Source organism: Lepidochelys kempii, chromosome 9 (assembly GCF_965140265.1).
Source record: "Lepidochelys kempii isolate rLepKem1 chromosome 9, rLepKem1.hap2, whole genome shotgun sequence".
Lineage (NCBI taxonomy): Eukaryota > Metazoa > Chordata > Testudines > Cheloniidae > Lepidochelys > Lepidochelys kempii.
The window spans coordinates 100,038,762-100,063,446 of record NC_133264.1 but is presented as its reverse complement, the minus strand read 5'-3'; the positions used below and the strand labels follow the sequence as shown (position 1 = coordinate 100,063,446).

Sequence of the window (24,685 nt, the reverse complement as noted above, 5' to 3'; positions counted from 1 at the left end):
TGTGTCCAGATTAGTGCACCAATTTTCTGTCTTTAGACGGTTGACATTTTTCTGCTTTTCAGAAGTTACTGAACCTCTTGCTTTTCTTTTGGCTAGCTATCCTTGAATTAAAGAGGAGCAATCAACTGAACAATCACATGGCATTTTCAGATATCTGCGTGAGTTAGGAGCCCAAGGCCCTTTGAAAGTCAACAGGATTCGGGCTGTTAACTCACATATTTTCTTTTGAAAGTCTCACTCCATACTTCTGTCAGAATTTTTCACCTGCTTTTATTCAGAACACCTAAAAACAACAGAGCAAGAGAAAGTAATGGAAATATTTTCTCTATTTTCTTTTCTGTGTTTGCACCATTTTGTGATCAGTTTCACTGTTCCTTTATCTTTTCCCTGCTTATGTCTCTTCTGCACAGCAACAGGAGTCTAAATGTTTTTTTAAAAAGTAGTGATTATAAAGCCACAGATTAGATGTGGGATTCAGTTCTGTTTTTGGCTAGATGGCTATGTTTATGGCTAGATCTTTAGAAGTAATGGCTTTCTTTAGTATTCATATTGGACTTTCTAAAACTCTGTACTCATGACTTTTAGTTATGATTGTTGCCCATACTGTAGGTATCTTACTACCTCCTTCTACTAATGATGGTTGGATGTGCATATGTATTGGCGTGTCAGAAGTAAACATGAGACGCAGTCCGGAATCTAGCACCGTGCCACTTTAATTATGTACTGTCCCAGAGAATTGCCCAGCAACAGTAGGACAGCTGATTAGAAACAGTAATCAGTTCACAAAGATCACATTAAACCTTCAGTACTAAATTTCTGATGCAATGGCTGTCAAAAATAATTTTTAGTCCGAACCAAAAGAAGCTTGATCTTCTGGCACTCTGTCAACTATTTCTGCATAGGAGAGGGCTGTCTTTTATGTTGAGAATAGTGTAGGACAGAAAACTGCAAGTTTGATAGGCTATAAAATATACTTTGAGCAAGATAGAACTCTTGTGGTGAAAGGTAAAACACCCAGCATAGTACACATGAATTTGTGTATATACATATAATTATAAATCATAAATTTTAGTTTTCCAGTAATGATTTTCCCCATATGTATTGTCTGAGGATTTGGTTTTTAAGCAGGGCACAGCCCTAATGAAACTCTTTGATGAAACATTCGACTAGGAGGAAAATTAACCTTTGCTCCAGCAAATAAAGAAATGGTGTAGTTTCAGTATGCCAAAAGTCAACATAGATAAATTTTTGGGTGAATTTTAACCACTGTATGATGAAGAGAAGGAGTTAGAGATGTCATATTGTAACTGTATAATTTTAGATCATTACAGATTATTTCAGTTTCTGCTAATTCTAAAATTATAAATGATCTGTACAATATTCTATAATAAATATTTATTTTCAGAGATTACTATGGGGGAAAACCAGTTCAAGAGAGTTGGAAATTTTTCAAAGAGACATTATTAAGGGGACAATAAGATCAAACTGTCCCACTGTGTAGGAAAGTTAGGAAGTAATGATCTGAAACTCAAAACAGAGTCTTGCAAAAAGTGGAAATAACACAACGAGATTAAATTAGCTAGAGACGTAAAGCATAACAAGAAAATATTCTACAAATACATTAGAAGCTAGAGGAAGTCCCAGGACAGGGTAGGCCCATTACTCAATGGTGGTGGGAAACAACAGAAAATGTGGAAATGGCAGAAGTGCTAGAAGACTTTTTTGTTTCAGTCTTCACCAAAAAGGTTGTTAGCATTGGATGTTTAATGTAGTGAATGCCAGTGAAAATGATGTAGGATCAGAGGCTAAAATAAGGAAAGAACAAATGAAAAATTACTTAAATGTCTGCAAGCCACCAGGGCCTGATGAAATACATCCTTGTATACTCAAGGAGCTGGCTCAGATATCTCCTCAGTCATTAACGATTATCTTTTAAAAGTCATGGAAGATGGGAAAGATTCCAGAGGACTGGAAAAGGGGCAAATATGGTGCCAATCTATAAAAAGGGAAATAAGGACAACCAGGGGAAATTACAGACCAGTCAGCTTAAGTTCAGTACCCAGAAGGATAATGGAGCAAATAATTAAGCAATCAATTTGCAAACACTTAGAAGATTATGAAGTGATAAGTAACAGCATGGATTTGTCAAACCAACCCGGTAGCTTTCTTTGATAGGGTAACAAGCCTTGTGGATAGCCGGGAAACAGTAGATATGGAATATCTTGACTTTACTAAAGTTTCATAATGTCTCACATGACCTTCTCATAAAGAAACTAGGGAAATACAGCCTCGTTGGAGCTACTGTAAGGTATAAGTTCTGGGTCTGGTTCTGTTTAATATCTTCATCAGTGATTTAGATCAGGGGTCTCCAAACTTTTTGAATCATGCACTCCCCATGGCCAGCTCTAGGGAAGCAAAAAAAGAAAAAAAGAGCTGCCGAAGAATCAAAGGTCCAGGAGCACTGCTGCCCGCCGTGCCGGCGGTGCTGCTTCTGCCACATGCCCCCAGGGGTGGTCTTGTGCACCCCCTGGGGTGAGCGCACCCTACCTTGGAGACCACTGATTTAGATAATGGCATAGAGAGAGCACTTATAAAGTTTGTGGACGATACCAAGCTGGGAGGGGTTGCAAGTGCTTTGGAAGACCGGATTAAAATTCAAAATGATCTGGACAAACTGAAGAAATGGCCTGAAGTAAATAGGATGAATTCCATAAGGACAAATGCAAACATCATTTTGGGCTGTATTAGCATGAGTGTTGTACGCATGACACAAGAAGTAATTCTTCCGCTCTACTCCGTGCTGATTAAGCCTCCACTGGAATATTGTGTCCAGTTCTGGGTGCCACATTTCAGGAAGGATGTAGACAAATTGGAGAAAGTCCAGAGAAGAGTAGCAAAAATAATTAAAGGTCCAGAAAACATGCGAGAAGATTGAAAAAATTAGGTTTGTTTAGTCTGAAGATTGGGGGGAAGAGGGGCATAAGTTTTCAAGTACATAAAAGCTTGCTACAAGGAAAAGGGAGAGAAAATTGTTAAGCAACGGGCTTATGTTGTAGCAATGGCAGCTTAGGTTGGACATGAGGAAAAACTTCCTAACTGTCAAGGTGGCGAAGCACTGGAATAAATTGCCTAGGGAGATTTTGGAATATCTATCATTGGAGATTTTTAAGAGCAGGTTAGACAAACACCTGTCGGACATGGTCTAGATAATACTTAGTCCTGATGTGAGTGCAGGGATCTGGAAGGATTCTAAGTTTAAAGAAGCTACTACATTATTGTTTTACCAGAGTACGGTACCTGCACTGCCTGTCTTCCTCAGTAGAAATAGTTACCTAACATAATCTTGTACAAGGAACAGAACAATGAATATGGTGTATTCAGCAGCTTGGTATATAGCAGGCTTCCCAGAGTTGTGCAAATTGCAGCTGAAGCATGTATAATGTATATCTCCATGCTAATAAATAGACAAGAGCTGCTCAGGCCCTAGGGGGGAAAAACAGTAACATAAACACTTGCTGAATCATAAAATATCAGGGTTTGAAGGGACCTCAGGAGGTCATCTAGTCCAACCCTCTGGTCAAAGCAGGACCAATTCCCAGTTTTTTCCCCAGATCCCTAAATGGCCCCCTCAGTGATTGAACTCACAACCCTGGGTTTAGCAGGCCAATGCTCAAACCACTGAGCTATTCCTCCCCACCCGGGTAGAGGGAGTAGAGGTTAGTAGCAAAACTTATTTTCAGGCTTAAATGATCCCCTTTACTGGTGTTGGATTTGTTTGCATAAGAAATCTAATTGGCAATACAGATTGCTAATACTGTTTGATATTTATTTCAGTTTGAAAAAGGTGGTGTATTAATGTAACTTTGACTAAATTATCTCTATTCTGGTATTGCAATTTTAAATAAAAAAATTTCTAGGGCATATAATACTATCATGATGCACCTTTTTCTAACCTGCAGTTGTTTTATAGTTCCTAGAGAGAATTTAACAACTGGTGGTCTCTTTGCTTTGAATACAGTGACAGAATGCATGGCCAAAGATTCTCAGCCTTCTTTGGATCTGGCAAGCGCAACCAGTGGAGATAAAATAGTTACTGCACAGGTTAGTGAACTGTTCTATTATTATGCATTGTGGTTATCTGGAGTTGCATTCATGTATCCGGGCCCCATTGTGCTAGACACTGCATGTGTGTGTACACAGACAAAATGAAAAGATAGTCCTTGCCTACAAATGAAGTAAAATCTTTGGATGACCTTAATAAAGTATTTAGAAATCGTACCGAATGGGTTCATTTAAATAGGCACTTTCACATCATAACAAACTTGGAGGAATCAAAGGTCTGCATATGTGTAGCTAATATTGTATAAAATACAATGCAGCAAAAGGAGAATTAAAATAATAGAGACAGCATGTTTTTAATTCTTGACAGTCCTTTAATGCAGATAGAGCCTCCCACAAGTGCCTGTGTCCTCGAGCTGACTACAGGTAGCAGCGCACTTAAATGCTTTCCCTTCCTTCTCCAGGTTCTCTCTAACCCCACCTACCTTCATCCCAACTAGTCCCGGGGAGAGCCAATTACAATAGAAAATACATTGACTTCGTCAATATTTTTTAGTACATCTCTTACCAGTGAAGGGTTTTTTTGTCTGAATAATATTTTTCTGTCTCCCAGTCCACCTTTTGTTTGATTATACAATAGATTTTTGACAAAGTTGCTGCAGCTGAAATTGTGTCCAAATTCACCTCAGAGTTAACTCCATTATAGCCAGTGAAGTTGCCCAGGGATTTGTTTGATCCTGAACTTTCACCACAGGATGTAGCAAGAGAAAATGAGAGAATCGGAAAGTCACTTAAATATAAGCACAATCACCCTTGGGTGGGATAAAGGCAAGGGAAGCTATTTGATCTTGGGGCCCAATCTTTCACAGGTGCTCAGCATCCACACTTCTTTAACAGAAGTCAGTTGGAGCTGCAGGTGCTCAGCACTTGCAAATACCAGTATTGTGTATGTGGCAGGCAATCTGTATAGCTCTTCATTCAGAGTTTAATTTCAGAATACTTAATTTATAAACATTACATGTACATTTTTCAAATGGAAAATGAGTATTTTTATTTTTCTGGAAATATCCTGTAATGTAATTGCCAATTTGCACTTCTGGAATTATAGTGAAACTAATATACTAAAAGAATGTTTGAAGTAAATACATATATTAATATATATATATATTTATGCGCACACACAACTGCAGGAAAATGGAAAATCAGCTGATGGACAAACAATACCAAATGAATTGCTTGGACCACAAAGACCCAGATCTAACTCTGGAAGAGAACTCACAGATGAGGTATTACTAGGACTTCTACCCAGTTTTCTTACGTGTGCTTTTCCTTTCCAATTTCAGAGATGGGTTAGAATAGTCATGTTTCATCACCCCTGCTCATGCACTGTTGAACCATGGTATCCTGAGGTGGGGAAAAGGAAGGCGTGGTAGGAATGGTGCAGAGCAACACTATTTTTCTTCACAGGTTAGGCGTTCCAGTGAATCAAGGGCTGTGAATGCTCACAAAGTGTTTAAATGCCTCTGTGTTGAGCGTACTGGAATTCCAAGAGTGTTTGGCTGCATATTTTATTAGAAGATAGAGTATTTTCTGTTATACTTATGACTAAGGGTATGCTTATGTTATGGAATCCGTGACTTCCAAAGACCTCTGTGACATTTTCTGCTTCAGCCCCTGGGGCTGCGGGACAGGAGCTGGCAGCCAGCGGGGCCCCGGCAGGGTTCCAGTGACAGGCAAAAGCCTCCTCAGGGTCCCCCTTCAGGTTTCCAGCCACAGACAACAGCCTCCTCAGGGTTTCCCTGCAGGGTTCTAGTGATGGGAGGCCCTCCTCAGGGTTCCAGCGACTCACGGGGGACAGCCTTGCGGGAAGGGGGAAGAAGCCTGCAGTTCCCAGCCACCATGGTGGCAGGGGAAACCATGGAGCTGCAGCAGCAAAAGTCACAAACAGGTCATGGCTTCCCTTAATTTTTGTTTATTGCCCGTGACCTGTCCGTGGCTTTTGCTAAAAATAACCATGACAAAATCTTAGCCTTACTTATGACTTGTGTGTATTCTTATCCGTTTTGATGTTATAGGATTCCCTCCCCTCATTAATAGGTACTAGCTGTCTTGTTGGAATAACACTGTAAGCTTTGTGTTTTCTTCATGCCTGTCCCTTATGTATCTCTTTCTTCATTCCATACCTTAAATTTGTACAAGTTATTGCAGCAAAATTTTAGATTCCATTCATAAGAGCATAAGAATGGCCATACTGGGTGAGATCAATGGTCGACCTAGCTCAGTATCCTGTCTTCTGACAGGTTTCAGAGTAGCAGCCGTGTTAGTCTGTATCCACAAAAAGAAAAGGAGTACTTGTGGCACCTTAAAGACTGTCAAATCTATTTGAGCATAAGTTTTCGTGAGCTACAGCTCACTTCATCGGATGCATGCAGTGGAAAATACAGTGGGGAGATTTTATATATGCAGAGAACATGAAACAATGGGTGTTACTATACACACTGTAATGAGAGTGATCAGGTAAGGTGAGCTGTTACCAGCAGGAGAGAGAAAAAACCTTTTGTAAGGATAATCAAGGTGGGCCATTTCCAGCAGTTGGACACTTCTGACAGTGGCTGATGCCAGATGCTTCTAAGGGAATGAATAAAATAGGGCAGTACATTGAGAGATCCATCCCGTTGTCCAGTCCCAGCTTCTGGTAGGACATCATTAGGTTAAAGTGCCTTTCAAAAGGTGTCCTTGTTTTGTCCTATCTAGGACTCAACTGTTCTAGCCCACAGGGCCCCCTGGTGAATAGAGGTTGGCAGTAGGCAGATAAGATGGTCCTCTCTCTTTTCCATTTGGACATAAACCTAAAGTAAAGTTTGAAGAGAAGGATTTCAGAATTTTGGAATTTGCATCTTATCCAATCTGCTCCCTTATTCAGTTTTCTAACTGTATAGTGGTACAACTGGCTATTAAATAGGGCAGTATCAGTTACCAAATATCGATTCAGAAATTGAAGGTAGTTGAGTTTGCATGTTGTAAAACAGAAGACAAGTTAGGTCTGTGTTCTGCAGAGGTCACATAGAATGCTTCCCTTCACACATCTAAAATCTGTAACTCTACCCGTATAATCCAGTTAGTTGTGTCCTTTCTTTAAAGTGCTATCGTTAGCATTCTACATGTCTAAATCAAGACAATTTATGAAAAAATGGTTCATATAATGCAGTATTGTAAGGCATAGAGTGTACTGCAGAATTTCCCAGTAAAAACCACATACAAAATATTCTGGTATATAAGGTATCCTTTTTTTCTTTAGAATCCTCTAAAATTGTTGTTTTAAGTCTCAGGACTTAAGGCACCCTCATTAATGTCAGATTCTTCGTATTTTCTGTACTGCAGGAAATTCTAGCGAGTGTAATGATAAAGAACCTTGATACTGGTGAAGAAATACCATTGAGCTTGGCAGAAGAAAAACTGCCACCAGGCATTAACCCCCTGACGTTGCATATCATGAGGAGAACTAAGGAATATGTCAGGTATGAATGAAAATGGCTTCTAGCTGTTCATCTCAGATAGCTTGTGATATATTGTTCAAATATTGCTGTTTTGTTTCTGTACTCATTATTTTGTTTAAAGCCTTTTTTAATGGAAGCAAGGAAGTATGTTTCAACCCATCCATCTGTTTGTGTTGTGTATAATTTGAATGCTGTTACCTGGTTCTCTCTGATATTAGCTTATTTAATTAGGTAACAGAGGATATAGAATGAAATACTGTATTTTTAGGATAACTGACCACTGGACAATAAATCTCTGACTGGATCTGCAGGTGTTCAGCATCTCTGAAAATCAGCCTTAACTCCAAACCAAACAGCAGTAAATATGCATAATGTTGTGTTGCTTCTGACCTGAACTGAATGCATTTTATTATAACCCAATAATAGGTGCCTAAGAAGTAGTTAAAATAAATTTATGGGAGAATAAATATTAAGAGGTCATTCATGCTTTGAAATTCTACGGGCACAATTACAGTTGAGTATTCTACAGTCTCCATCCTATTTAAGCAGGTTTATAATTTCTCTTTTGAGTTCTTGAATAAGTTCGGAGATTGTTGTCAATTGACCTTATGGTAGACTGTTGCAGATACTTGATGCTGATCAGCAAGTCATATTTTAATGCAGAGGTCTCTAAGCCCTTTGCATAAATGTCAGATAGGAATTTGAACACTTGTACTGTTTATAAATACGTATAGCATTGGACAAAATAATTTTCAGACAGCCACATAAACTTCTGTGTGCGAAGTTTTGCTTTGCATTATTTCTTCCTTCAGTATTGGCTTTCTTAGATACATATTTGCTTAACATCTACAATTGGAAACAAAGTACCATAATGAAACAGAAGCATCTGTAACATGTTGTGAAACAATAAAAAGTTGTTATACGTACAAATAATTCGTTAGCCAGTTCATGTATTTAGTCTGCTTCAGACATTTTTCAAAACACAGACGAGAAAGAATGTGGCCTTTCAGGATATTTGAATGTACATAAGGTAATAGATAACATGTACCTTGAATTGAGAGAGATGTGTATGCAGTTTGTCTTAATCAAGGTACCTAATGCATTGTATCTGCTGACTACAGCTATTGCTTGCTGAACACGATGCTGAACATTATTGGAGGATGTTGAACTTACTAATGGACTCCTAAATCAAGAGCTATCAAGATGTGTGATATAAGCAGGAATCTAAAGATATGGTTTAATGCTTAATAGAATGATGCTAGCACTTTAATTTGTGTTAAGAGCTGTTACAGTATTTTGCATATAACAGTGTATATTTCACAGCAATGATGCAGCACAATCTGATGATGAGGACAAAATGCAGACACAGCAAACTGATTCTGATGGAGGAAGGTTAAAACAAAAAACGTAAGACTTTAGGCCTCTTGTTTCACTGTTTTATGTGAACTACCAGTGTCTTTAGAAGTACAAATGTTTTGTTTTCATGTAATGATCTGTACTCTGGTCACAACTTGTCCCCCCCTTTCATGTTTCAAAATGATTTCAGGACACGGGTCTGAAATCAGTTATGACTACTACTACATATTAAAAATAGGTACCTATATTTTATCCTAATTAAATTACTGATGCTTACGAGCAAAAAAGCTGAACCAGCAGGTTTAAGACAAACAGAAGGAAGTTCTGCTTCACACAACCTCTGTTACTCATTGCCAGGGGATGTTGTGAAGGTCAGAAGTATAACTGGGTTCAAAAATAATTAGGTAAGTTCATGGAGTATAGGTCCATCAGTGGCTGTCAGCCAAGATGGTCAGGGACGCAACCCCATGCTCGGGGTGTCCCTAAGCTTCTGACTGCCAAAGCTGGGACTGGACAGCAGAGGATGGATCACTAGATAACTAGTGTTCTGTTCTGTTCTGTTCATTCCCTCTGAAGCATCGGGCACCAGCCACTGTTGGAAGACAAGGTACTGGGCTAGATGGACCATTGGTCTGACCTAGTATGGCTGTTCTTTATATTAAGATGTAAAAATACAAATGGAAAGAAATAACACTTTTTCAAACCAAAAATGTTTTAGGGTCACAAATTGCAAATACTATGTGATTGGTTTTCTGTGCATGGCATGAGTGGTGAAAAAATATCCTTGCATTTTAAGGACTCAGCTGAAAAAGTTCTTGGGCAAATCAGTAAAGAGGGCAAAGCATCTTGCTGAAGAATATGGTGAACGTGCTGTAAATAAAGTTAAAAGTGTTCGAGATGAAGGTCAGTGAAATAGAATCATTATCTAATAGATCTGAATCTTGTGTATCCCTTGGGACAAAAGCCAGCTATATAAGGGAATCTGGGATTTTCCTTTGAGGGGAAAATTAAAAATGAATTATGCTCCCACCAAATAGCTTCAACATAATGCGGGTTCTCGAGGCTGAGGTCTGTCTTGCAGTTCTCTGTATGATCTGACAGATGAATACTTCAGCAGTGGTTTTGTTTGCTTCCTTTGTGGTGTTACTGTTTCTTACACAGTACAAACAGCTGTGGGGAGGGTGGCAGGAGCTGAATAATGATTTTAAGTGTAGCATAAAAACTAGCCTATAGATGTACAGGAAATACAGGGGATTTAAAGACATTTAATCAATGTATATACTTAATAAAAATATAAAGAATTATGCTTGGTGGTTCTTCTAGTGCTGGTCCCCATGTGTATTCCACACCAGGTGTGCATGCCCCCGAGACTAGAGATTTGTAGCAGGGAGTGCTTTGATCTGTGCATGCACAGTTGGTTTCCCCATGTTCCAAACCATGGGCATAAAGGGTGGCATGGACCAATGCCACTCCAATTCCTTCTTACCACCTCATGGCCTGAGTCAGAATTCTGTGTCAACTATGGTCTTCCTCTGCTTTCAATATCTATAAGTGGTCTCAAACTGTGAGCAGCATTAACCTGGAGTAGAGGCCAAATCAGTTAAGCCTAAGAAACCTTCTCATAAGAGTGAGGAGTATAACCACAGGCATAAGGACAGATTCCCCATCTGCATCTGCCCCTAAGAGAAAGCATCCCTCCCCATCCCAGTACAAGCTGGGTGAGTCACTGTGTGCAGATCATAAGAAATTAGGTCCTCCTAAACCTATCCAAAAAGGAAAGGTGCAACTGAAGAAGGGTCTGACAATACCGGCTCTGGCCCACAAGCCAAAAGATCAGCACCCACTGCTCCTGTCTGGGAGCTTCACGTTGGACCCCATTTGACAGTTCTGGCACACTCCAAGTGGGATTCTCAGATTACCAGGTCATTAGAGGCTCTGGATCTGTCCATTCCCATCTCAGGAACTCCAGGTAGGACTAAAATCTTTTCCTCGCCCGAAGATCTTTTCCCTCTGCCCTATCCACAATCTCCTCTTCTGTCAGCTTGTTCCTCCTTAGAGACATTTCGACACCACAAGAAACCCTCTCAGAGAGAAGATCCTCCCCTGCTGCATCCGCAAGTCACAGTATTCTCCACCGGCACGGTTGGTAGAACAGGAGCCTACCCTTTCAACAGATGGAGTCGAAGCTCCAGATGAGCACACTCGATTACACAACTATAAAGCACTGTTAGCAAAGTACAGTTTCCTAAATTATTCTGAATTTCTGGAATTCAGAGACAAATATCCTCAGGAAGACAGAGCTCAGCTCCAAGCCCTTATTGATGAAGGCAGGTTGTTGGCATCATTCCAAGCAGCTGTGGATGCAGCTGATACTGTGTCTGTTGCCATCTCCACAGCCTTAGTCATGAGGCATGACTCGTGGCTTCGCTCGTCAGGATTCCCCATGGAGGTCCAGAATACCATCAAGGACTTGCCCTTTGAGTCTAATCTCTACAATGAGAAGACCAACGAATCACTACACTCTCTTAAGAACTCTAAATAAGCAGGAAGTGGAGGGTTTTCCTACACCCTGGTCCCAAAGAGAAAACACCTCAAGCAAACCTACAGGCCATGACCTCCTCCCCCACAAGCATTTGTCACCGGCTCCCTTATGAACTACCACTCAAGCGACAGGGTTCAGGAACCCAGGTACAAGGCTTCTTCCACTTCTGTGATCACTGCCCAGGCCCACCTACCATGTAAGGATTTCTTTGATGTATCACTCAAGGACTGTATAGCAATATTTGATGCCATGACATACTGCCCCCAATCTTTTGGTGGCCGCCTTACCTACTTTGTTCACAACTGGAGGGCAGTAGCAAGAGAGAAGTGGATACTAGATGTCATCCAATCCAGCAGCACAATCAAATTTATTTCACCTCCCACCACAAACCACCTTCCCAGCCTCTTCTCAGGGATCATACTCATGAGAAGATTCTTCATCAGGAGGTGAAACTTCAGGAAGGGTCCATAGAACAAATGCCACCACAACATCCAGGGAAGGGGTTCTACTCTCTATATTTCATAGTTCCCAAGGAAAACAAAGGATGAAGACCAATTCTTGATCTACATCAACTAGATATCTTACTTGCAAATCAAAATTTCTCATGGTAATCCTGGCAGAAATAATTTCCTTACTGGAGAACACCTGGTTCCTGGCCCTCGACATGAAAGATGCATGCTTTCTTGTGCATATTTACCAGTCCCACAGAAGGTTTCACAGATTCATGAGAAGACGAGCACTACCAGTTCAGAGTACTCCCATTTGGGCTGGCAACAGCACCCAGGGTCTTCACGAAAGTCCTCTCTGTGGTGGTGGCAGAGTGTGACACCCCGTAGCTCATGTTCACCGCTTGCATGGTTGGTATGTGTTGTACAAAGCATGCCTTATGAGGTATCATTTGAAAACTCATAAGCTACTGAGCATCCTTAGCCTATTAATGTATATCGTATATGCAGTTATGAGACTTTGCTATAGTGTACTGAAACATGCGGTGAGTCTGGGGAACGCCCGCAGACTAGGTCCTTAAAGATAACGAAAGGACTGTCAACAAAGACCTTGCATGTTATCTCTGAATATGCCTCAAAAGTCCTTGCTCACACCTTCTGTGTAAGGAAAGTGACCATTCACCTGAAAGAAGTCTCGACTCTCACGTACACCACAGACTGTCTGCACCCCAGCAGGGGGTGGGGGTGTTCCTTAAGGAGAGGAGGAGGGTGTTAAATAAGAGACAATGGCTTCCTCTCCTACCCCACCTCAGACGCATGAAAACAAGATCATTCAGAAGACAAAGAGAAGCATCATTGATGTGTGAGGGGTGGTCCCAGCCTGCGAAATGTATTGCAGCTTATGGTAGCCTGGGTAAAGTTTAGGAATTAGATTGTGATTTTATCATTTTATTTCCTTTTGTAACCAATTCCGACTTTTATGCCATTGTCACTTACAATCTGTCTTTCTCTAGTTAATAAACTTGTTTTAATATTTTAATCCAGGCCAGTGTTTTGAGTGAAGTGTCTGGGGGAATCTCTACTCAGGTTAACAGAGGCTGTGGCATGATCATTTCCTTCAATTAAATTAACTAATTAATGAGCTTACAGTTACTCCTCACTTATAGTTGTGTTGTTGTTACGTTGCTGATCAATTAGGGAACATGCTCGTTTAAAGTTGAGCAATGCTCCCTTGTAACGTTGTTTGGCAGCCGCCTGCTTTGTCCACTGCTTGCAGGAAGAGCAGTCCATTGGAGCTGGTTGGTGGGGGCTTGGAACCAGGGTGGGTCAGCCGCCCCCCCATCAGCTCCCCTAAGTTCCCTGTGCGGCAGCCCCACAGCAGGCTATCAATTGCCAGCAGTTCAGGTGTCCCTCCCCCATTGCCCTGTGCTGCTCCTGCCCTCTGCCCTGGAGCTGCTCCCCGGAGCCTCCTGCTTGCTGGGGGTGTGGGAGAGAAAGAGGGGTGCTAATGTCAGGGTGTCCCCCTCCCCCTGCTCTTGTACTGCATCTTTACAGAGCCGGGGGGGGGAGGGGGGGACAACAGGGCTCAGGACTGAGGGAGCTTGCTGGCAGCAGCTGCTGTCTCAACTTGCTGATCTACTTAAAAAGGCAATGTACTTAGAGTGGGGTCAGCATACTTAAAGGGGCAATGTGTGTGTGCGTGTGTCTTGCGTGCTCTTTCACACTCACAGCCACACAGCACTTTGGAAAGTGGAGGGAGTGGTGCGCTCCAGGGGATAGCGTGGGTTCATCATCACATTCAGTTTCCACAGGGAATTTTTGCTGCCGCTGCCATGTGGTGTCTTTTCCCTCCATTCGTGCCACCTTGTAGAGCGTGAGGCTACATTAACGTGTTAATCCCTGAGGGCTCAGCCGAGTGCTAGTTCATCATTTTAGCAGTAAGGCAATCCCTGGGAAATATCCCACCCTCTGACTTCACCACCACAACCAAGCTTCACAATCATCACTGCTGTGTACCAGTATTACACAGTTTTAGACAAACAATTTTTGTGTGTGTATAAATAAAATATAGTATTTTGTCTGGTGAAAAAAATTTCCCTGGATCCTAACCCCCCCCCATTTACATTAATTGTTATGGGGAACTTGGATTCGCTTAACATCATTTCGCTTAAAGTAGCGTATTTCAGGAACATAATTACTGCAACGTGAAGCGAGGAGTTACTGTACTCTGATCAAGGGGGTGTTCAGCAGTGTAAGCAGATTAGTGTTCTTCCTTTCAGATTAGATTTAGACACACTAATACAGTAATAACCTTGTCCGGTTTGTAAGATGTTCAGAACTCCTTGCTAAAAGAATCACAATTAATTCAAAAGCAAAATAATCTTCTGTTCCAAGAAAAATGATTGAGAAATGCACACTGCTGGGATCATTGCTATCTAATGTACACAGTTGTGTTGTGTTCTGCTTAGTGTTCCATACTGACCAGGATGATCCCTCTTCAAGTGATGATGAAGGAATGCCATATACAAGGCCAGTTAAATTCAAAGCAGCACATGGCTTCAAGGGACCTTTTGACTTTGAACAAATAAAAGTAGTTCAGGATCTCAGTGGTGAACACATGGTAAGTTTATCTTTTTGGTGTCAAGTTCCACTTTGATGTAAATGAAGAGAATACTTCTGCTTGCTGAGTGTGGTCAGTGTGAAATCCAAGTGTATCTTCAGATTATGAAATAACAGAGTAGGGAGTCAGAGCCATTAAGACTTATTTCTTCTGTCTTATCTATGGGTGAGATTCTGCAAATGAATTTGTCTGGACTCATTCCTAACCCCCCAAGGAGCTATTTGCAGGATGTAGCCCTGTATATGTAGCAGTTAATGCAGTTCCATTGCTCCAGTTAGAAGAGTATTATGCTGCTTTCTCATACTCTTGATCTGAATGTTCTTGTGAGAACTGGAAGGCAAGAATCTCCTTCCCTTTCCAGCCTTCCTGGAGAGCCTTCATGCCTCAGGTCAATGTTCTATTTGAGTGCCACTGAATTAAGTCAACCTAGCATTGCAATGCACTGGGATTGGCGCAGTTCTTCAAGTGTGTGTATTATAGCATAATGATTGCCCAACTCTTCCCTTTTAAAGACCTTGTTTTCAGTAGCTTATAACTTTGCCAAACTTCATCTGAGCTGAAATGCTGGGTCTCTCTATCAGGCTGCCTTTTTTTTAAAGAAATTTCAGGCCAAATGGTTAGGCAGTTTCCTAGAAAGCTACTAGGAAAACATGTTTTACCCATGTTAAAATTTTGAATTTTTTTTTTTAAATTTGAGATGCTCTCGCACCCTGTGTTTTGGAGCAGGGACTTTAAATTCAGGTGGCCTTTCTGTCAAGGATGTGCCTTTTGCCAAAGCTGGGAAAATCCACCCAAATTTGGCCAAGTTACAAGCTCTTGAAAACCTGCAGTTTGCACATGTTCAGTAGAGATTTGCTAGCGCTTCTCGGCTAAGTTCCCCAAATATGTCATCCGCACTTGGCATGCTCCAGCCAAAGGTTGAGCAGAAATTTCCCTGTAAGTGCCGCTGTGGGCTGTTGCCCAGGTCCAACCCTGGTCTGCACTAGAACTGAGCAGGGAACTTGTCTTGCTGTGCTTTCAGTGACCTCTCACTGTAAACAGACATCCAGGTTGCGTGGAGGAAGAAGCTGTCTGATGCAAATGCGGAGAACAGAAAATCTTGACTGTGGCAGAGAAGAATAGATTGGGAACAGGTGCAGAGAAGGGCTAGTAGGATGATCTGAGGAATGGAGAACCTACCTTATGAGAGGAGACTAGAGGAGCTTGGTTTGTTTAGCCTAACAAAATGAAGACTCTGGGGAAATAGGATTGCTTTCTATGAATACATCAGAGGGATAAACACCAGGCAGGGAGAAGAGTTATTTAAATTATGGGCCAGTGTTGGCACAAGGAGAAATGGATATAAACTGGCCATCAATAAGTTTAGGTTTGAAATGAAACAAATGTTTCTAACCATCAGAGGAATGAAGTTCTGGAACAGCCTTCCAAGGGGAGTAGTGGGGACAAATAACCTAACTTGTTTTAAGACTGAGCTTGATAATTTTGTGGAGGGGATGGAATGATGAGGTTGCCTACAGTGTCATATGGCCCTTCCATGGCTGCTATTAGCAAATATCTCCAGCAGCTGGAAATGGAACACTAGGTGGGGAGGGCTCTGAGAATACTATAGAGAATTCTTTTTCGGGTGTCTCACCCACATGCTTAGGGTCAAACTGATCACCATATTTGGGGTCAGGAAGAAATTTTCGTTTAGATCAGATTGGCAGAGACCTTGGGCATTTTTCGCTTTCCTCTGAAGCATGGGGAATATGCTTGCTGGTTTGAACTAGAGTAAATGGTGGATTCTCTATAACTTGAAGTATTTAAATCAAGATTTGAGGACTTCAGTAACTGAGCCAGAGGTTATGGTCCCACTATAGGAGTAGATAGGTGAGATTCTGTGGCCTGAGATGAGCAGGAGGCCTTAAAGACTGAGACTGGAGGCTGGCAGGCAGGAAGGTGGGGGACGCTGGGCCTGGCAGCAGGGAGAAGCAGAACCCTAGAAGTCAGTGGATGAGGGGAGCCTGTAACTGGCTGTGTAAAGAGACTGGAGAGAAGGCGATGGGGGAATGTGAGCAGAACTGGGTATGGCTGAGATGGGGAACAGGGAGTCTGGAGGGGTGAGAGTAGGATTTACTGGGTAAGGAGCTTGGGATGGGGACAAGAAGCCTCAGGAGTGGAGACTGGGACTCACTAGATGAGGAGAATGGGATTGGGATGAGGAGCCTGGGGTGAGGAGGAGGTGGTACAGAGGAGATCGATCTTGAGTGGGGAATGGGCAGAAAAGTACCCACTACAACAGCCCCCTCTCCAGAGTTTGGCATGGAACCCATGATTCCCAACTCTCACTAGGCCTCTGCTGTTAGCAAATGGCTGTGAAACCCACTGACAAAGTGTGTGTCTGAGTCCCCTGCAGCGCTCATTCACCCAAAGGATGAGAACCTACTTTGTCCTCAGTAACTCCATTAGCTCAAGTGGCAGAAGTTTGTGCAGTGAATCTAAAGGTTCCAGACCGGCTGACAAGCCATGTGTATGTCAATAAGGTGCCACATGATGGAATTGTTTTCTTTGTTTACTTTTTTAAAAAACTAGGAAAATTACATGCAAACCATGTTACAAGAACATTAAGATTGGAAAGTCAAAAGTTGGAAAATGTCAGCATTAAGGTTGTCTCCCCAACCTTAATTCAGCCCCCTTGTGCGCATGCATTATGGTACGGTCGCTAATTATGTGATCACATACTATTTTTCCTGCAGGACCCCTCATGCTCATACTGCTCATGTAGTACACAGGTTGGAACTGCTCTGGAGACGAATCAGGGTTGTGTAGTGAAGGAGGCTGTTGTCTCTAAGACCTTTGCTTCATTTGTTACAGAGGTGTAGTGCCCGTGGCAGGGGACTGCAGAAAGAAAAAGGAGTGTCTCATAAGGCAGTTGAATGGTGCCCTGGAGAACTGGATTCTATCCCTGCCTCTGCCACAGTGTTCCTGTGTGGTGCAAGTCAAGTCACTTAAACTAGACTCTTCACGGACGGTCACTAATTGTGTAATTTTCCTGTGCTTTGAACATATCAAGTGCTGTATAACACTATATATTCTGAAAAACCAAGTGGTAGTTATCTCAAATTGGGCACCCAGAATTAGTGGATACTTTTGACCTTAATCTCTCTATGCCTCCGTAAAATGTGTATAATAATAACCACTCATCTCCCAAGGGTATAACATAATTTCACCAATGTTTGTGAAGCACTCTGATAGAGTGGTGATGCCATAGACAAGCTGATGAGAAGTTGTTAATTCTGTGATCCTCGCGGAGTTTGAATAGCAAGCAGGAAATAAGGCATGGGGCCACATATTGAATAATGAGGAGAAATAAAAATTGAATAGCTGCATTTCAAGTGAACACTGTCCATCCTGTGCACTGAATGAAGCCGAGGTCCTGTGTAAAAAGTAGTATGTGATGATGTAATTACAGACACAGTCATAATGTATGAGCTCAGGGGGAAACAAATTAAGATTGCCCAGGCAACCTTAATTCTGGTGTTTCCTAACTTTTTGGGGCTTAACTTCACGATCTTAATAAAATGTTCTTTTAACATGATGGTGTGTATATATGCCTATTAATATGCTAGTTCTGGTATGGAAAAAGATACTTACATTGTTTTATTGTGAACTCTTATTTTGACAGGGTGCTGTTTGGACAATGAAATTTTCTCACTGCGGCCGATTACTTGCATCAGCTGGACAGGACAATGTAGTGAGAATATGGGTTTTAAAGAATGCTTTTGACTATTTCAATAACATGCGACTGAAATACAATACAGAAGGTACCTCTCCATTTCTCACTGGTATTTTAAGGGCATTAGAAATTCTAGAACTATCTAGAGTTTTTCTTGTATTTAAAAAAAAAAGTTCTACTTAGTTACTAATTTGCTGGCTTTTAATCTATGTTCTAGGTCGTGTGTCTCCCTCCCCATCTCAAGAGAGCCTGAATTCTTCAAAGTCTGATACTGATGCAGGGGTATGTGTACCAGATAGTGTATGAGTTTTGTAAGCAATGTGTTTCTCTAATGCTATAGATTTGCGCTGCTTTAATCCAAAAAGCATGCCCCAGCTCCAGAGGAGTTCAAACTCTGAAGTCTCAATTCTTCAGTCTAATTCTGCATGGTCTTCTGCGGGAGTTTCCCCTCAATAAGAATGCAGGCTTGGATCCTATGTAATAGGACTCAAACATTTATTCACTCAGTCAAAAACTAAGATCTGATTGAAGATGTTTAGTCAATGTGTGCATGTGATACAGGCAAAAAATAAAAGAGCAAAACTAGATAACTTGTTACAGTCTGCACATCTTCATTTTGATATGTTATTAATTAAAGCTAGTCCCTCAGTGGATCTTTGAGCTGAATGCTGGAAGTAATTAAATACAGATAACATTGAATTTCTCACCTGGCAATTTCTTTCACAACTTTATTTAAAAATTAGTCTGACACTGTATCCTTAATTCTCACTTAAGACTAAGATTTAGTCATGGGCATTTTTAGTAAAAGTCATGGACAGGTCATGGGCAATAAATAAAAACTCTCGGCCCATGACCTGTCCATGAATTGTACTATAAATACCTCTGACTAAATCTTAGGCACTTTGTGGGGCGTCCCAGGGCCCCGCCGCTGCTCTGCCGGGTGGGGGGCAGCCTGAGCAGCTGGCTCCACAGCACCGCTGCTGCTCTGCGGGGGTGGGGGGGCATGAGCAGCTGGCCCCAGGGCCACCCTTCATTCTCACGGGGGTGTGTGGGGGGGGTGTGTGAGTGAGAGGGAGAGGAGGGAACAAAAAACAAGGGAAGTTTTAAGAATGGTGTATGTTTATAATAGATATGTGTGCATACCCATTGTTTCATTTATTTATACAGTTACATAAACTGAATACTGCTTAGCCAATAAATCAGAATTAACCTGCCTTAAATATGCAGTATGTATTTAGACAATAAATCAGAATTAACCTGCCTTAAATATGCAGTATGTATTTAGACAATGTTATTTTAATCTATTCAAATCAGTTAAGTACAATAATAAGCATTAAAGTCCTTTGATTGACATTTGAGTTTTTACCACAGTTACTAAGTATACTGCAGTAACATTAGCTCATGCTCAGTTTCACAGTTTGTCTGTAACTGCACTGAGTGTTTTAAAATCTTTTCTGAAAATGTATTCTAGTTTAAAAAAAGGGAATGTCATCTTTTGGTAAATCCATACCAGCATCGTAGACCACATCAGTGCTCCTGTGGGTGTTTGTTCTGAGACCTAGCTTTTAATCAAAGGTCCTATGCAGAAGCCAACTATTTTCCTTTCATTTTGCCTTTGTTTGTTGCTGAAAAGCTCACGTATCACTGCAGTCTCTAAATACCCCTTCCCAGTAAGCACTAGGAACCTTCGTTTTTTATTTAGAATTTTTTTACTTAATTAGGCAGTGAAAAAGTACAATCAGTGAAATGTTAATAAAACACAAAGTCTAAAACCCCAGGTTATGCATCCTAAAAAAGTGTTTGACTAATGGGATTGCTTATCTGCCTTCTCCCCCTGTTGTAATGAAAAGCGCTGCAGTGTTCGACACTTTAGAATAACCAAAAATTCGAGATGTATGGCAGAACTTTGTGCGTTTTAGAGTAGTGTAGTTGTAAACTCAGTACACTGCTTATAGCACCATGTAATTTATTTTGAATGTTCAAATAACTGACATGAATCACTTATTTCTCGAATACTTGGTACTTAGGTTTTATATCTGTGCTCAGATATCTGCAGCACATCTGCATATCAGAAATAGTAACAATATGTTCTGTTACCATAGGTTTTTTCTGTTGCACTGATTGATTTTGATGTATTTATATCTGATAGGTTTGCAGTGGAGCTGATGAAGACCCTGATGATAAAAATGCACCATTTCGGCAGCGGCCATTTTGCAAATACAAAGGTCATACAGCAGATCTCCTTGATCTCTCATGGTCTAAAGTAAGACAGCTTTTGTGCAGACTATACAGAACTTTCCCTTTTCCCCACGTGTTTTGCTCTTTTCCTTTTCTTGTACTTACGTTTGGCACTTTATATCTAACCAGTGAAACAACTGATTATTAGCCTATGGATATAGGCACAGCCCATTCGTGAATTTGTTGATAAATGTCTAAAACACTTTGTAGCTGGTTTCCTCTTGTCTCTCATAGAGTATCCAGCATAAGAACATTATCTCTCATTCTAGCTTCGCTGCAGTTTTTAGGGGGCCAGATTCTGAGCTGGTGTAAATTGGCATAGTGTCGTTGGATTCAGGGAAGCTATGCTGGTTTACTTTAGATGAGGATCTGATCGCAGAATATTCAGTACCTTCAGATTGGCCATCTCTGTGAGTTCTAGCTGTGTTGTCTGTGTTATATCTAAAATGTGATCTTAGCTGCTGTTCTGTGAAGAGCTTAGTTTATTGCACCCTTTTAATTATTATATTGTGGCTCAGTCTGTACTGGCAGGAAGCTGAGTCCATTTGTGGCTTTACGTAATCATATGAAAGATGGAATCTCCCGCCACTACTGGTTGTAGTTTGATTATCTGAAAATGTTGCTCTTCCTCAGGTTCCCCTATTTTTAAAAGAAGAAAACTGGTTATTTCAAAACCTTTTTGACTGTTCACTGAAGAACTTAGGCTACACAGAGAGGAGGCAGGAATGATTGTTACTATTTTTCAGAGGTTGACTGGCACTGGTTGAATGAGGGTGGTTGAATAACAGCTAATAAAAAAAAATTAAGTTGTAAACTCTTGCAGCTAATTGTGTAACCCTACTGACTTGTGTTGATGAGGTCTTACTCTCCATGGAGCTACTCAAGTGTATAAGGCCTCAATAGCATCAGTAAAGGTGTTCCAATGCAGTTGTTAAAAAGTTTTCCCAGTTTCCATATTTATTATTGGATTGTCTGGAAGCAACTTAGATTATAAAGATTCAGAAATCAAGATTTTAAATTTACCATTATCAAATCAAACACCTTAATTTCTGGAGGCCATTACATTTCTTACTCAGTTCAGGGCCTATATTAAAATCAAAGTAGTATACATTCAGTACCTGGTACAGAACACACCTCAGGGATCTTCCCAAGATACACAAACAAAGGAACCCGGGAAGACCCATCATATCTGGCTACAGTACTCCTACTGAAGGAAAATCGCGACTCATAGAAACTATCCTCAAACCTCACCACCCAAAGGGCCAGCTTCCTCCAAGACAAAACTGACTTTCTCCAAAAACTCCACAAATTAACAACCTCCCTCAGAATTTATGTACAAGATAATAGACAACCCTCAGATATCCACCCAAAACACATCACCAAATTCATCCATTTCATCCTCACCCATAACAATTTTATATTCAACAACAAATACTTTATTCAAACCCTGGGAAGAGTCATGGTTACTAGGATAACTTCTCAATATATCAACTTCTTCATGGCCCACCTTGAAGAATTTCTAGACAAATGCACCACAAAACCAGTAATATACCTGAGATACATCAGACATTTTCATCCTCTGGACAGACGACTTGAGCTCCCTCGTAAATTTCCACCACAACTTCAGCCACTAGCCATCCATTAAACTTTCTAGAACACACCCACACTAGCATCAGCTTCCTGGATGCCACAATCCACTTCAACAGTGGAACCCTACAGACAGCCATATACAGGGAACCCACGGATTACCACGCGTACCTTCACAGATCCAGTAACCACTCCAAACAAACCAAGGCATCTGTCATTTACTGCCAGGCACTCAGAAACCACAGAATAGTCTTCCAGGAGAAAGTATGGAATATACACCTTAACACATTTATAACTGCCTTCACCAAACAAGGACACTCTACCAGAGAAGTGTAGAGCATCATGGAACAGGCCACCCAAATGCCCCGAGAGAACCTACTTCAGTACAGAAATAACCCCCCCTCCAACCACACGCCCCTAGTTGCCCCCACCACCCCACGCTGGAACCCAAACAATGATGCCCTCCACTTGATGGGTACCCCATCTGGAAAGAAATCTTTCCTGAATCCCCTCTTCTGTGATATGTAATCAGTACTGAAATAACTCTGAATTTGAGATGGGAGGGAAGGGGAATTTCCACTGATCTATTCTGTGGTTTCTAGTTCCTGCATTGTTGCTATTTTTGTCATCAGTACAATCCACTGTTCTTGTGCAAATTATATAGTCCTTGAAGCCACTGCTGTATGTCTGCAGTTAAAATGAGAAAATCACCCAACCTTCAGCTTTGTATCACATTTTTAAAACCAAATTAACTTTTCTTGAGTTCTCTATACTGAAATAACAGAGCAACCTCTTAGGAATGCAGACATCTGGCCAAAGGAGACCAGGCAGTAGTCTCTCTGCCATCACCCTGGAGTTTCTTTCTTGTACCCATGCTGGGTTTTTTTCCCCAAATACTTTAAGAACTAATTGTTATAACCACTTCATTGCCACTTTCATTGATATTTTTTCCTATTTTAAAAAATAAATTCTACCTAAATTTCTTTGTGTACTGATTTAGGTAAGGCACAAATCAGTAAGTATTTTGGGTGAAAATGACATTTTTATGAAAAGATCAAATGTTAAGCATGATAGGAGGAAAGGATTAAGTGGTCTGTGGGAGTTTATAAACAATTTCACTTGGTATCATTTTAGTCTCGAAGTGTGAAATTTACAAAGGATGAAACCTTACATGCATGCTCTCAGTAATCTTGTTTGGTAAATATCTTAAAAACCTACAGGCTGCACCTTTCAAATGCTGTGAAAATTATTCTGTTTACGAACTGAAAATATTATAAAGAGAGATTAGTATTTTTCTTCCATTTTGGTGAAAAGGAAAAGTTTATTCCTGATTATTCCTGTCCTGCAACAGCAACTTTGCAGTTCGTTTCTGTGGAGATTATTTTGATGTCCTAAATGGGAATTGTTCTTAATGGGTGGGGAATAATCAGGAATAGATAAACTGTAAAATTTTCCTCCAAATTTTTCTAGTAATAAACAAAAGGGGGGGACAGAGTATGATATAGAAATGGTTTTTAAGTGATTTTCAGAATTCTTCAAGAAATGTAGGATACTTAAGAAAATAATTGTCGTTGGTAGGTGCCTCTGCACCCCATTTAGTAAGCTACTTGCTACTTCTGTTGTCTTCCCAGCCCCCCTCTGCCCCCTCGCCCCTGAAAAAGGTATTGTATTAAAATAACAGTGTTTGAGCATTAGCATTTGGGGCAGGGGGAGGCCTTTCATTAATACTGAGTTTCTACTGGAGTGCTGTTACCTGGAAATCCATGTTATAATCTGAGCAAGAAATATTATATACCAAACTGCAGTTGTGCTGTGTACAAGTATATTTGATAAACCTTTGAATTATTTTGTGCAATTTCTGCCACAGAACTACTTCTTGCTTTCTTCTTCAATGGATAAAACAGTCAGATTATGGCACATATCCAGAAGAGAGTGTCTCTGCTGTTTCCAGCATATAGACTTTGTCACTGCGATAGCTTTCCATCCAAGAGTAAGTAGCTGTATACTCTTTCAAATGAATAGAGGGGAATATTTTTGAAAGGGGATTTAGGCACCTCCCATTAACTGTCAAACCTAAAAATTGAGTCTCTGTAAAAGCTGGGCACATGAGTGCTCTTTGTGCCTCTTGAAAGTATTCCCTGTGCCCTTAAAATTCTGTCCTGAGCACTAGTTATTGCTAAATTGCTAAACCCTAGTCCCAGTTGACTGGCTGACATGATATATATAGCACATGAATTGTTCTTGTCTGCACTGACCACTAATATGGCTAGTATTGCCTTAGCTAACTTCATTGTAAAATAAATCATGTTTCAAAATGATAAAATTTCCTAATGTTGACAACGGAGTGGGAACCCAATGCAGCACACTCTGGAAATCCATCCCAAGCACTTTTGAGCTTCATCATGGACTCTGGAAGCAGCTGTGTCCAACCAGCCAGAAAAACATCAGTTCTTAGCAGTGTATATCTGAGAGCAAAGAACTCTAAGTAACACATTGCGCCTCTCAGAGGGAACAGTTAGACCGTCTTTGGATAGAAAACATTGATTATGTTGCTAAATTAAAAAAAAAAAACAATCTACAGGTGTGCATTGTACATCCAATGATATTTCAAATAGTGTCTGGGTC

At 40.9% G+C, this 24,685-nt stretch overlaps 1 protein-coding gene across 5 annotated transcripts in view; it reads left to right on the top strand.

The window, feature by feature from the left end:
• WDR44 (WD repeat domain 44) overlaps window positions 1-24,685 on the top strand; it is a 60,467-nt gene that overhangs the window by 25,745 nt on the left and 10,037 nt on the right. For all 5 annotated transcript variants that reach the window (XM_073358535.1, XM_073358534.1, XM_073358536.1 and 2 more), the window contains 10 exons: window positions 4,019-4,101; window positions 5,250-5,345; window positions 7,441-7,577; window positions 8,880-8,963; window positions 9,709-9,815; window positions 14,369-14,520; window positions 18,185-18,323; window positions 18,453-18,517; window positions 20,385-20,498; window positions 23,928-24,050. In XM_073358535.1, the coding sequence (XP_073214636.1) occupies window positions 4,019-4,101; window positions 5,250-5,345; window positions 7,441-7,577; window positions 8,880-8,963; window positions 9,709-9,815; window positions 14,369-14,520; window positions 18,185-18,323; window positions 18,453-18,517; window positions 20,385-20,498; window positions 23,928-24,050 (1,100 nt within the window). The remainder of the gene's footprint in view (window positions 1-4,018; window positions 4,102-5,249; window positions 5,346-7,440; window positions 7,578-8,879; window positions 8,964-9,708; window positions 9,816-14,368; window positions 14,521-18,184; window positions 18,324-18,452; window positions 18,518-20,384; window positions 20,499-23,927; window positions 24,051-24,685) is intronic.